Here is a 14433-nt window from a genome sequence, read left to right on the forward strand (position 1 = left end):
GGGCTTGCACTGAATGCCATTTGTCTGAGGACAAAATACTAGCCTTCGCCACAAGTATCCCTGTTATTTGTGGTTTGAGACCCTTGTCAGAGCACTCATTTTGATTTCTGTTTTTTAAGAGATTAGCATGCTTGCTTTCTTATTTTTCTTTGACTTTTGGTCTTGAACACAGTCTTTTATAAAGACTCAGTGTACCCTTAACTTTCAGTGATTAATGCTGTCAGGTACAGTTTCTGTTCTTCAGCTTCTTGGATCTGATTCCTTATCAGTAATACCCGTCATTACTTTACCAAGCCCCTTCTTTCCAAAAGTAAAAGTTGCTACTTCTGGGTTTTCCTAGGACATGTATATATTTTTTCCTCTCTGCTGGTTTATTCTCCTTTACTGTTTTGCACTTTCCAGTCTCATTTTCATCTCTCTTGGCTTTTGCCCTTAAAAGCTTTATCTTCACTCTTATCACGGCGGTCTAACCTATCCTTTGAACTGCTCTGAAGTGTTTGCTCTTTCTGTGTTTTCCTGAAGTCTTGTAATTTTCAATAAAGCCCTTAATCCAGGGACTTTACTGAAAATTGCTAGGCTAGAGTATATCACAGTGAGAAGGAGAAATAGAGGCAGTAATAAAGGGAAGAGGGAAAGGGGTGAATTTTTTTCTGTGTGGAGTGGTTGATGTTAGTCAATGCTAATGTACTTCTGATGCCAAGAAATGCTCCGCTGTTGTTGACAAAGATAAGATTTCATTTTTAAACAGGCTTATATGGTCTCTGTAGCCATAAAGGAGGCAGCAGCTTGCTTATCCCTGCACGGCAAAATCTACGAACTGCAACGTGTTTCAGGTTTGCCAGTGGATGCCGCAGTCTATAAATCAGTAAATGTTTTCTACTGCTCCTTCATAAATTGAAAGTGTTGGTCCTGTAGAGAAAAAAAATAAATAAATGCACACTGCTCACACTCATTTCCACTCCTCCACCCTTCCTGCCCCCTTACCACCTCAAAAAAAAAAAAAAGCTTTTGCTGTTTTACTGGAGCCAGAAAACACAAAGTGTTTGAAACGTCCCAGTAAGTACAATGCTTTGCCTTTAAATGTCTTTTTCCAGTTCCTAGGATGGCAATGAATGCCTTTTTTCCATCTAACAGGATAGCAGTGAAATTCACCTCTTTGTCAAAAATCAGTGTGAGGCTTGTGTCCAGCTTGTACCTATTTCAGTTGGTAAACCCTGACAGAAACCTGTGAAAGAAAGGAGCAGGCTTCAGAACAAAGTTGTTCAGAGCAAAGTTGTTCAGAGTCACCAGAATGGGTATATCTTACACCTGTTGAATGCTACACTAGGAATGGAGAAATGCTGTTTTAATACCGTATTTAAAATGTTAAGCCTTCTTGATGGTTACTTCATGCCATCTAAAATATAAACAGTGTTGGGAACATCCCTCATATTTGAGAATATTGCGTGATAATATACTAGACTATTTCATTTTTATTGATGGTTGGCTCAGCAGGAGCTAAGAAGTGTACTAAGATCCTCCTTTGCTGCTGTTACAGAACCTCAAAAAAAAAATTGGATGCTGGACAACAAACAATCTGCACTTCAAAAATAAATTAAATTGCTTGTTCTCCCATAAGAAGATCTCCTCTTGAATCCTCAAAGTCTTTCCCGTAAAAATTTGCAACATGTGTCTGCACAACTTAATTTAGGCTATGCACATTTTTCATACACCTATGCTATAAAAGAAGTATTTTCCTTCCACTACTGTAAACCTCTCTCTCTGGTGCACTATCCAGAGAAACTGTTTCTTGCGTTAATGAGTTGCACATCATACAACTCCTGTGTAGTAGCTCCCTGCACAGCTCATTCCTCTAGAAGACCTGCCATGTCCTGGGCAAAGCTGGGAAAACTTCCAATGCAGGAAATCTGTGAGGCAGCAGATGGGGAGTTACTGACCTTCAGGAGTATAGTTTTCATTTATCAGAATCCTGTGCTACAGCCATGCTGCCCTCACCTGAATAAATTTGCTCTGTACAGAACAGAATTTTTTCAGAGGGTGTTTTAAATGCACAGTTCCTGCTGCTGTTGTGACGTTGAGAAAAATACTGGATTTAGTTTTATTTTCAGCCACATTGCAGGTATTGTAGTCCAGCTGCACAAACAATGGGGAGAAAAGCCAGTGGTTAATTGACTCATGGACCTCAGGAGTTCAGGGCACTTGACATTTTACAAATTGAGTCTTATAATACAACTCCTTGCCATTCCTTCGGAGGATTGAGCTGGACAATTGGATTTCAGAATAGAGATGCAGGAAGAGAGTGGGGTTTTTAAGAGGCAGGAGCAACAAAAAGTAAGTCCTGTTCACTAAGACAAATTATGTGGCTGGAGGGGTGCCAGTTCAGACACTGGCAAAACCTGAAAGAATCTTTTCCCAAAGCTGGGCAGTTTTACCATACATCTGCCGTAGAATAGAAAGAGAGTGGGTTTACCTCTTAGCTATCCTGGAAAGTATTCCATTAAAGTAATGTGACAAAAGAAGTGTTGTATAAGTATTAAACTAACTTTTAAAGATTTTTTTGAGTAATTCCAGTAGTTTAAGTCAGAAACAAATGTTGTTCATAATGCCCATTTTTTTCCTATTCATCTCTGCTTACACGTAAGGAAATGGTTATTAAAATGGAAGAACGCGAGGACTGTGGGACTACTGCACATATGTTGGAGATAAACTATATCATAATTAATTTAAGGATTCATTTTTTAGGCTCTGTGGTCTGTGCCATTTATGAAACTCATTTCTCATGTTTGTATTCAGTAATACAGACTCAGAGGGGTGTGATGGGGCTGGGGAGGTGTTTCCTGGTGAGTGCCATAGAAACACAGCCCCTGCTCTGGAGTGGCTGCAGACTTGTCTGACAAGGATGGTGGAAAAAAAAAAAAAAGACAAAAATAAGATAGGTGCAATTAGTTTTCCATGCAGCATTAGGACCAAAGCAAGGCTTTCAGTTGCCAAATGTGCTTTGGAAATGCGTTGCAAGGTCTGTGCTTATTCAGGATTCATTAGAAGAACTGAATGAGTTTGTTTACAATGTTCATGTAAATCTAAAATTATTTAGATTTCCATTTACTTCAAATCTTGTTCAGCTACAAAGCTGTTTGCCTGAGATGATCTATAAATATTTTCATAATAGGAAATAGAGTAGAAGTGCTTCAGTTTTGGAGAGTGACTGGTTGAATCTGGAGCAAGCAGAGAACCAAGGCAAGGAGAATGACGGTAACGCTGTTTTCTTTGAAGTGAAAATGTGCAGAAGTAGCTACGGATGACTGAAGTTAAGAAGACAGCATTCAAAATGAAGAAAGGTTAAGTGGTTTTGAAAGGTTTCACTTGCTGACTTACCTACCAACCAAATATTTGTTTAGTTTCTATAAATCAGGAGTATGTTGCCCCTCTGAGTCAAAATTAGCCCAGCCTAGTATGTGAGAGCACACTCACTCCATTGTCTGTAAATATGCCTGTACTATTTAGCTCATGGTAATTTTTGTTTAGAGATAAAAATACACTCAGTATCATCATTCTGCATTAGATACATAGCGGGGATAAAAACATTGTGAGTTTGCCATTTGCAAAACTTGTGTTGCAGAGTGTAGGAACGGCCTCGTGATTTCCTGCAGATGCGGGTCCCTCGTTATGGTGATCGTAATCAGTCATTCCAATGTGGTTTTCGTCTTCAAGGCACTTTACAAACATTAATTAACTCGTGCTTATTCCAGTCCTCTTCCTTAGATAAACAATACTATGAATGTTGCTGTAGAAATGAGAAGAAAGTCAGAGAAGGGGTTAAATATTGTGTGACTCACAAGGCCAAGTTTATCACCTCTCAGGCCCTGCTTGCCCCAGCATCCCATTTGAGGGACGGTGTCTGTCTTTTTTTCTCTTTAGGATTCAAAACCTTATTTTCAGACATACCAGCAGCTTCTTGTGAGGAGTCTAGCCCATATTTCTCCCCTGCTTTGAGAGCCTGCCACATCCCATACCTGTTGTTCGTGTTATTACATAGAGCTTCCCTTTGAGGCTCCTCATCTCTGCTGTCAGCAGCTCTTTGGGCTGCTGCTTTCCATCCCTTCCCTCTCTTACTCTGCCGGGGCAGGTTTTCAGTCCATCCTCTGGTTTGCAGGACAGATGCCTCCCTTTGAGAGCAGGCTCCTTATTTTCCAGCGAGGGGTAGGGAGGAAGAAAGAGCAAACAGCTGGGGCCTGCTCCATGTCTTGCCTTTGCGGCCGCGGCCTGTTACTCCTGGTGGAAGACTTGCTGAGTGTGCAGCCTGCCTGGTCTCCAAATTGCCACTTCCTAGGGGAAAATAAATACATAAATAAATAAATAAATATACACTGTAGCTCTCAGTCTGGGGTTTGTGCCACAAAGCCAGGAGGAGCTGTGGACACCTGAGCCAGCACGCAGCAGGTGTTGCAGGCAGTGCGCAGTAACTCTGTGCATCTTGTCCGTTTGTAAGGGTTTGCTCCTAGTTTTAAAGTCTCAGCGTCTACAGAACTAAAGCATTTTCCTGAAAGCTTTTAAAGCTTCCCGAAATACTAATAAATGTGATTTTGGCTTGCAAATCAGAAGACAAAGAAACAAAATTCACCGGTGTTTATTTGGGGCTTTAAGCAATGGGAGGATTTCTCCCATCTGCGTGTTTTGGGGGTATTTATTTTGCAGTGGTTTTGTGGGGTAAGCTGTTTGTCCTTGGTGCAGTGAGTTAAAGCAGACAGGACAGGTGCAGGAGTGTGTCCCGTGTGAAGGTTTCCCCAGCAGTGCCATGTCCCTCCTCTGCCCCCAGTACCCAGCTCCCATCATCACTGGGAGGTTGTGGGGCTCCATCTGAAACTCTTCCTCCCTGTGAGGCAGATGTCTTTGGGAGCAATGGCAAGGAAACTTTTCAGCCCTTTTGCTCAGTCCTCTTTCCTCCTACTGCACTTTGGAGCTGTGGCTGTTTCCATGTTTCACCAGGGCAAGGAACGTGTGGCTTGGTGCTGAGAGGCAAATAGGTGATGTGGACAGGGATGTAAATTAAGACAAAGGCTAATATGGAGCAAATTGATTTATGACTCGTTCCAACTCCCCTTTTTTTTTTGTAAAGTAAGGTCAACAGTGCCAGCCAAATTTCAACAGCAGAGGCAGATTATCAGGTTTGATCTTAGGTATCCTGGTGTGCTAATTTAAGCATTTTGGGTTGAGTGGTTCTTTACATTTACAGTAGAAAAAATTAAAAATACACATTTAAAAGCATTCTTGCTACTGCTCATTGAGATTATTGGCTTCTGAAGAGCTGAAGGATATTGTTAAATTAGTTTGGGTCAGTTGAGGCAGTTGCTGAATTTCATGGTTGAAGAATAAGGGAAAGAAAAGAACCAATGGAAATATGGTGAATAATTGTTCAAAGCAATATCTGCAAATTGCCTGTCCTGTCTAATATAGATTATAGATATTAGAGGGAGAGAGAGAGGTGATTATGAACTATAATCAACCAACAACATTTCTCAGAAGCCTGAGGTTCTGGGTGGCTTTGTGGGCAGGCCGTGTTTACACATTACTGGGTATCTAGTTGGGCTAGCAGGAATCATTTTATTTCTGAAGTAATAGGAACATTTTACTTGATTTGCATTAAAGAGAGACATATGGGTAATGCTGTCACAGCTATTTGGCACATCTGATGCAGTGTTTTCGAGCATGTGACACAATGCATTGTGTTGTCTTTTATTAAGATTTATTTTATCCTAATTTCGTTAACCAAGGTATGTAATTCAGGTTCTTTGTTGTTTTGTGATTTTTTTTTCGACAGATGTGGGAAGAGGCCATTGCCTTGGGTAAAGAACTTGCAGAACAGTACGAAAATGAAATGTTTGATTATGAACAACTCAGTGAACTGCTGGTAGGTTTGTTAAATAACATAGACATATTTTCCAGAATATATTTTTTAATTATTTAAAGTAATATTGAAAATCTTTCTTGTCAAATGCCAAAATAGATGCCTGCTTTGGTTTTTCTAGACAAATGTTGATTATCTGGCTACTACTGGCCAGAAAAAAGCTTTTATTGCTATTTTTTATCTGAAAGAAATGTTGCGGTCATGTTAAGCTGATTTATCTGGAGTATAAAAGGAAATTAGGAATTTAAATGTAAATAGGAACATGAAAAAAAATTTTCTAGTTCAAGTGTCTTTCCACATCCACGTTCCTTTTTTTAGGTATGAATAATCCACAAGCATTCATGTCTAGAGTCAGTTATTTTTGCCCTGACACTACCCATTCATTATGCCTGCACCATTTTTCTCATGCTCTTCTCCAACAAGATAAATGGCAGCTGTCACTTTCCCTCCTGACTTCTCAGCCATTTTCACAGGAGTTGGTAGACCTTTCCAGTTAGGTTCAGAAAATCCTTGATTTTCAGATTTTTGTTACATTTTTCCTTTGCACTCAGCAGAGTACACTGTCCTTAATTTCTTTTAATTGTGTTTTGGTTTTATCCCAGTCTGCCTAAGGTGCCGTTGCACCCTCTCTCTCTGCTGACACCAGCCCTCAGTTTGAGACTGGCTAGGAGCCATCTCCACAGGAGCATCTCCTGGGGACAAAAGAGTGAAGCCAAAAACCACTCTTCTTAATTTTATGGTTGCTTCAGTCCTTTACGTGTTTTTCGCTTTTGAGCAGTCCATCATTCTGCCCAGAGCTCTCCAGAGCTGAATTTGTTTCCCGTTTTTCTGTGTTTCTGAGCCTTTTTAACTATTTTTAGTGCCAAGCTGATTGTAGTTGTCTGCCTAGCGGATCTGGAGCCTGTTTCCACATTGCTTTTTACTCCTGGGGCTAAAGGATATAAGTAGAGCGCATTTCTTAGGCACTGTTATAGGCAAGGAGGTCTTCCTCGGCCTGCTGCCTGCGCTGCTTTCTGTGGTGCTGTATTCAACGGAGAATATTCTGCATAATATCAAAGGTAGAGATTGCTCCTGAGCTAAAAATGATTCTCTTGCATCAAGTACAATCATTCGCTAGTAGATAATACTCTGAGACCCTCATTTTTAATTCTCTGTTTCCTTCCTTTATGCTTGCGCACAGGAACATGAACAGCTTTTGCCACGAAGGTGCCCTCACTTTACTTTATCTTACTTCATCCTTTTTTTGCAGCAGAAGTTTGAATTTGCACTTCGTACCTTGTAGCTGATGGTCAAAAACACTGAGTTACAAGACTTTTGCCATTTCTCTCCCAGAGCAACCATGTCGTAGCTTACATTAAGGGACATAATTGTAGGAGAAGCAGTGATATAAACTGGGTATGGTTCTGTTTGCATATCAAAATGAAGTTTCCCCCTCTTGTATTAGGGGAAATCCAGAACTGCCCACTTCTCAGGTCAAACAACTGAATTTATCTGCTATTTTTTTAATAATGTCATCTATTAGGAATTCATCCCTGGTAAGGGAAAGATGAAAATTCAAGCTGCAGCATGAGTCACGTCTTGCATACCTGATAGGCTTTTCTTACCGGTGCTACTGAATAACCTTAGCAAGCAAGTTTTGTGGTTTTGATTTTTTTTTTCCACAATAAAAATTAAAAGGGATTTTTTGTTTCCTTCTGTTATCCCTATTGTCTCTTTTGTTCAAGCAATATTAAATATTAGATTCTAAGACAATTCACAAATGACAAAACAGTTTTGCTACAGCTGAACTGAGAAGTATATGGCAGATCTGGGTCTTTGTAGTCTTCTTGCCATTTACTGTTATCTGTCATACGGGAGCAGTAAGAAACCTCTCTGAAAATCCAAATTCATTCTCTTATGAAAAGTAATAGACTAAAAATAAGTTAATGAACAGATCGTCTAATGCTGCACATTTGTTATTATTTCATCATTTGAGATAAAGAAGGATTCCACTTGGAAAGCAGATGGTCTCTGACATGCATGTGTTTATTTCAAAAGTTATATTTTTCTTCAATTCTCAACCGTGTGCTTTCCATATGCAAATAAATAGTTGTAAATATGGAAAAGAAATAGTAGAAAGATGTAATGATATATAACATCTGAAAACTGAGAAGTCAGCACCATCAAGAACTAGCTTCAGCAGCGTGCACTTCACCATTCCAGTGTTTCAGCATCAGCAGTGTTGCAACCACAAATTCAGGTTGCCTTGATGACCTTCATCAATATTTCATTATTAGTTGTGGAATAGTGAGGTGCAGCAAGATAAGCTTAAAAGCATTGGGGGCTTGTATCTCAACATATTAATCTTTATCTGCTAAGAAAAAATGAAGAAAAGGGGGCAAGTGAGACTTTCATGTCATTACATTAGAGCTATATATAAAAGATTTATAGGCAATTTGCTTAAAGTTTAGATCATTAACATTCCTCATGTTTATTTTGCAGAGAAAGCAAGCCCAGTTCTATGAAAACATTGTGAAAGTGATAAGACCAAAACCAGATTATTTTGCTGTTGGATACTACGGCCAGGGCTTTCCGACATTCATAAGAGTAAGTGTCCACCTTTTTCCACAGGCTGTAGCCTGGTGTCTTGCTTTGGAAATTTCACTCCATTGTGGTAACAGTAAATTAGTGTATGTCAGCGTGTTATTTACAGTCTGCCTAACATTGTTGGTTGTTTTTCAGCTCAATAAAACAATCATCAGTTCTCAATTTCCAATAGGGAATCGTAGAATTTTAGTAGAGAAGCTTTTTCTTCCAGAATACCCAATAGGTCTTAAGGGTTTGTATCACTGGTAATGAAGATACATTACCCAATCCATAAATTGGGGTAAAAATCAGCACCACCAGAAACAGAGAAATTTTTGCTTGACGGGTATATATATACAGCAGAGAAGCCAAATAGATGTGATTGTGTTTTCATGAGAGTGCATTTTCCAGCAGTCACAAAAATGAATTTGATATCAAAAGTGTGTGCGTGATACCTTTAAATGCAGTCTTTTATCATTAATTTTCATTAGCCTTGTCAATTTAAAACACACGTCACTTAGCTGGTGCTGGTGACGCAAATCTAATAACATTTTAAGTTTTTTTCCACTGATGTCAGGATTGTTACGGAGTTGAACTAGTGTTCAAATAAGGATGGGGAGTTAACACATCTGAACTGCATCTCTGTCATGAGTATCTGGGCACTGGCATTTGCCAGTCAGTGACATGGAAATAACACATTAGCTATTTAGCCGCTTCGCTGCTCATACCTATCTTAAGAGCTCAGGATTTTCAGTTTGGAAAGAGTCTGTCTCCAAACCCCTGCGGAATGCTTCCAGTAGATTAAGGCAGTTCAAGAAACAGAAGAAAAAGGTTACTTATGCTCCAGGGTAGACAGAGAGATGTAGTCTCACGCCAGGGGCTGGTGGAAGGTTTCCTCCCATAAATGAGATGAGTTCCAAATTATAACTGCATGGTTCTATGTCAACTCACTCCAAAGATGCCATAATAAATACCAGCAGCAAACCTAAGCCTGGCTCACTAGAAAAATCCAACGAATTAAGCCAGCTTAATCACTATGGTCAGCTTTCGTGTGGTCAGCATGGTGAATTAAAGGTGCATGTAAAATACGTATGGTGTATTAAAAGTAAAGAAGTACAGGATAGTTTCATTAAAAAGTTCTCTTAGAGTGGTTCTCCCTCACAGAAATCTTAAGATCAGGTACCCAGACCAAAGCTTAAAAAGTATTCAGGGAGGGAAAAGGCTTTCAAAAATCCCAAGAAGTAAAACATTTACTTTGAGTAATCAGGTCATCGTTTGGAAAAAGCCTCCTTTCCCACAAAATACCTAAAGATCTCGTGAAGACATAAAAATTCTTGAGTCATCCCAAGAAGCTGCAAAAGCATGCCCTGGCTCGATGTAATGCAGGTATACTTGTACCATTTGTGCATCCTGCAATGTGCCACAAGTTATCAATTCTTTGCAGATGAAGGAAAGCCACCCCAGACATTTTCTGCCAGGCTAGGACTGGATTTTTCAGCATCCATTGTATGCAGACCATCAAACAAAACTGGGAGATGAGCTCTTGTATGTTAGCCCACTGCTTGGCCTCCAAATTCCATCTGGTCAACATTTGCCAAAGCAACCTTGAGCTTTTCCCAGGAAAGTGGCAGGCTCATCAGCAGCCAGAGCTGCCCTGGAGCGTCTGCAGCACCGTTCTGCAAGCTGACACAGCCATATGCTAGTGACAGACGCACGGGCACGATGCTGCACGAGCTGCTCTGGGTCTTGGGTCAAGACTGATGCTAAAGAGATGTGATGTGGAAAAAACAAGAGTTACTGTGGTGTCGGGAGTACACGTAGAGTAACGTACGTGTGACATCTTTGATCAAGCATCAGGCAGTAAAAATGTTTGTGGTGCATTGAGTAAGAAAAACATTATTAAGAAATTTTAAAAACATTTATTAATCTCTTAGGTTTTACCAGACAAAAGGCATTCATTACCTGGGAAGAAGGAGTCACTGTTAAGATTGACTGACCTGCAGAAAATGATTGAATCAATACATTATGATATTCCTCTAGGGAAGGCTTGCATCAGCAGGTGTCTCCAGTACAATGAGTGTACAGTGAAGTCAGGGATAACTTTGCAGAGGGGCTTGTGGCTGTGAGGGAAATTTGGTGTGCCCCAGGCAACACCCAGCAACTTGGGGTACATTTCAGTGGTGTGGCCCTAGCTCAATGATACGTGTGCATGTGCAGAGAGCAGTTTTTCAGTCGAAGCACAGCGTTAAACTCCGCAGTCAGAGGGATGCAATGCGGAGTAGTGCTACGCTGCTGTATTAATGCTGAGATGCTTTTTCTCTTCCCAACCAAGCGATCAGTTTGTAAGTGCAAGAAAACACTTAGCATCCTTCACAAAAGGCTTGCGAATTGGTCAGTGTGATAAACGAGCAATAAAACGCTGAGAATTTGCGTATTAAGAGCCTTGCAGACTGAGACAACTCAAAATACAAGCTTGTTCTCCTATTGTGACTTTCCCCGTGAATTACAGGTATATATACACTTCTCTAGACAGAGAGAGCGTGCTTTGATCTACTGTGAGTTTCAAAAGGCAGCGGTGCAGAACTAAGCCCTATTGGACAATTGTAAATTATTCTGGCTCTCTCCCCCCAGTTGTAACACCCTTCTCCGAGTCAGTGCTGAATAATTCTTTCCCCGAGCGTTCATTCCGAAATGAATCACGAGGTTAAGCATATTCAGATGTGTTATGTTCATACCACAACTCCCGTCAGTGTGTTTGATCAGTTAACAATATGCAAGCTGTCTTTTACATCCTCCTTTAGAATGTAATGTGTTGGTTCGCTACATAAATGGAATGTATGAAGGCTATCTGAATTTTCTTTATTATTAAAATAAATATTGTATATATTTAATACTTTTAAAGTTACTCTGTGTCTAGACAGCTGTACTAAGGCAGGAATCTAATAGACTAATGTGAAGTCTAGGTTGCCTCGGTCTTTTTAAAAGAATATTTTGGATCTTGCTACTAAAATGGCATTATTTTGTGTTTATGTTTTCCTCTGCTACTCTTGCTTGCTTGCATCAGTGTCTTGTAATAAATGTTTACCTATAAAAAACCTAATTCTGTAGTTTACATCCATTCCCCCATTAACTGTGGAAGATGGATGAGAGGAATTACAGAGGGGGATCTTGGATTTGATGGACATAATTTGTCTTGATACATTTTCAGTGGGCACTTATTTTATAGGTCCTTGCAGCCACGTCTTTAGTTCCCATTGAATTCAGCATGGTTTATAGATAAGCCTAAAAGTAAACGTGCTTAAGGATGTCAGCACTGAATTGAAGTTAAGGGAAGACATCTGTGCTTTATTGAATTGGTGTAAAATACCTGTAAACTCTTGATTATATCGTAATATCAGGAAGGTTAAGTATCTCACTGACCATTGCTCAAGTCAACTCTTCTGAGATCCTGGTTCATTACCGGGAGCTCTGGTCTAAGGATCTCGCCTCTCGATTTGTTTCCAGAACAAAGTCTTCATTTACCGGGGAAAGGAGTACGAACGCCGTGAAGACTTTGAAGCAAGGTTATTAACTCAGTTTCCAAATGCAGAAAAAATGAAAACAACATCTCCACCAGGCGACGACATTAAGAACTCCTCTGGCCAGTGTATCCTTGGGTTGTGCAGCAGCTCCTGCAGATGGACTATCTGTGGGCAGTGAGAGCTGCTCACCTTGTTCTTTTACCCATGTTCCCATTGAAATGCCTCTTGTGCATAATGGAAATTCTCTTTTCAGTTCTTAACCCCTGAATGCAGATATCCAGTGCTTTACTGTAAAGCCGAAGCTTGATTTACCATCTAAATTTCACAGACCAGTGTCAGAACAAATTGTGAGGTGAGTTTTGGTCAGCTTTCCAAGCTTATCAGTCTCCTTTGTAACACTTAAACTAGTTCTTCCTGTTGTATTATGAACATGTGCATAGCCGAGGAGTGTGATAAATGGGAGGACATCTCGTGGTTATTCTGAATATTAGTATAGATTCTGTCTAACCCACTGGAAAACAGTGATTCAGTGTTTTATAGTTACAAGTAAGTCTTTTTGTAGTAGTGTAGCAGCAATTCCTAAATTGATACCATTTGATTTTGATTGTGCTTTTCCCTTTCTTCAGTTTCTATAGGGTGAATGAAGTCCAACGGTTTGAGTATTCACGGCCTGTTCGAAAAGGAGAGAAAAACCCAGACAATGAATTTGCGGTAAAAAAAATACATATACTTTGGGGAGTTTGCTTGTTTATTTCCATCCATTTTGATAATTTCAACTATCCATTATGTTTTGGTTATTTAAATACATGTTCTAGGCTTAAATGTGATTATTTCTCATAGAAGTATAATTTTAAAAAAATCATGTTCTATTTTAAACCAAGAAAAATAATACATCTGTAGTAAGCTTGTTAAAAACTATTCTGAGACAGAAGTCCAAAATTGTTACACCTGAAAAGATAGATGTCTCTTGCCAAAACTTGTCTTGTTCTGAAGATGCTAGTCAGGCATCTTCTAAAAACGATCTTTTTGCAGCCATGCATTTTTTTACAAAACCGTGTCTTCCATCTAATGGTCAATAAAACTCCCTTTGAGCACAGCTTGTATTCATCAAGATGCTTAGAACAGGCTACATCAATTTGATTGCCCCTTTTTTATGGACACCAATTTATTCGCAGTTCTAGTCGATGCAGTTAATAATAAAGTAGTAGTCGCAGCAATTAAGAAGTGATACATAAATTTATTATTTTAAGCAAAGAATGTCGCTTTCTGTAAGTAGCAGACTCCAATCTAATTTTTGTGCTACTCAATGCTGAGTATTTGGTTTCCTACAACTAAGACTGAAGATTCATCCAGAGACTACTTCAATGTCTCTAGCCTCTTTATCTGGCTGCTTTATCAAAAATTGGTAATTTCATCATCTGTGTGGGTTTAGCTAAGTAGTAAGAAACCCTCCTTTTCTAAGAAGATGATGCTAGACCAGAGTGTTGACAATACAGTTTACAATACATTCTGAGTAGTCATAAAAATTCAAGTGTATCAAACTCACTTTGAAAGCTCCTCTTATGTTAATGGAAGATGGAATAAACAATTCCAGTTTTAAAAAGCCTCACATGTGCCGATATGTTTGGCATCAGTTAAGAACCCAATGCACACATGTGAAGGGAGACAGGTTAAATCAAATATCCTTAATTTAAAACCAGTGAGGAGATGTTACAGTAAAGCCATTGAAGGTTTCAGCTTGGTTGGATGAGATCACAGAACTGCAAATTCAGGTTGGGACCTACAGGACCAGAGGGGACATTGGGAGGGCTCGGGTCCAACAGTGTCCCATGTAGGGCCAGTTCCGGATCAGCCCCAGCAGCTCAGGGCTTTACCCCAGTGGCTCTTGAAACCTCCCAGGACAAGGAGGGCACAGCCTGTCCGGGGAACCTGTCCCTCTGCTCCACTGTCCTCCTGGGCAAGAGCTTTCCTTGCTCAAGGTGATGTGGTTTATTTAGGATGGTCCTCAAACGCCTTGGAAGGGATGCAGGAAAAATGACAGTATGGTCAGGTAGATGTTTAATATAATGTTCTCCTTTTGTTAAGAGAGCAGTTTGGTTTTTTTTTTCTACTAAAGCATGTATCAGTGTCACGGTGCCAAAGCAACCACAAATTTGAATCACTGCTATTCCATCATCTCCCCAAGCAGACTCCATCTGAAATTTTCCTCTGGCTTCATAATGTCTGTCAGATGGCAGTTCCTTTGCCTGATGATGTTTTAAGGCTTTCTTTAGATAACAGCTATCAATCTGATAGTGTGGTTTGTGTTATATTTGCAGAATATGTGGATTGAGAGAACCATCTATGTGACAGCATACAAATTACCAGGGATTCTGAGGTGGTTTGAAGTCAAATCAGTTTTCATGGTAAGATCAATTTGGCTTTATTGAGATTACATAAAAG

The 14433-nt window shown here is 39.8% G+C and overlaps 1 protein-coding gene across 2 annotated transcripts in view; it reads left to right on the forward strand.

The window, feature by feature from the left end:
* DOCK1 (dedicator of cytokinesis 1) overlaps positions 1-14433 on the forward strand; it is a 258548-nt gene that overhangs the window by 207532 nt on the left and 36583 nt on the right. For both annotated transcript variants that reach the window (XM_068689180.1, XM_068689181.1), the window contains exons 39-44: positions 5819-5908; positions 8387-8491; positions 11975-12116; positions 12265-12343; positions 12618-12702; positions 14310-14396. In XM_068689180.1, coding sequence (XP_068545281.1) covers positions 5819-5908; positions 8387-8491; positions 11975-12116; positions 12265-12343; positions 12618-12702; positions 14310-14396 — 588 coding nt within the window. The remainder of the gene's footprint in view (positions 1-5818; positions 5909-8386; positions 8492-11974; positions 12117-12264; positions 12344-12617; positions 12703-14309; positions 14397-14433) is intronic.

The sequence above is a fragment of the Anas acuta genome, chromosome 7 (assembly GCF_963932015.1).
Source record: "Anas acuta chromosome 7, bAnaAcu1.1, whole genome shotgun sequence".
NCBI lineage: Eukaryota > Metazoa > Chordata > Aves > Anseriformes > Anatidae > Anas > Anas acuta.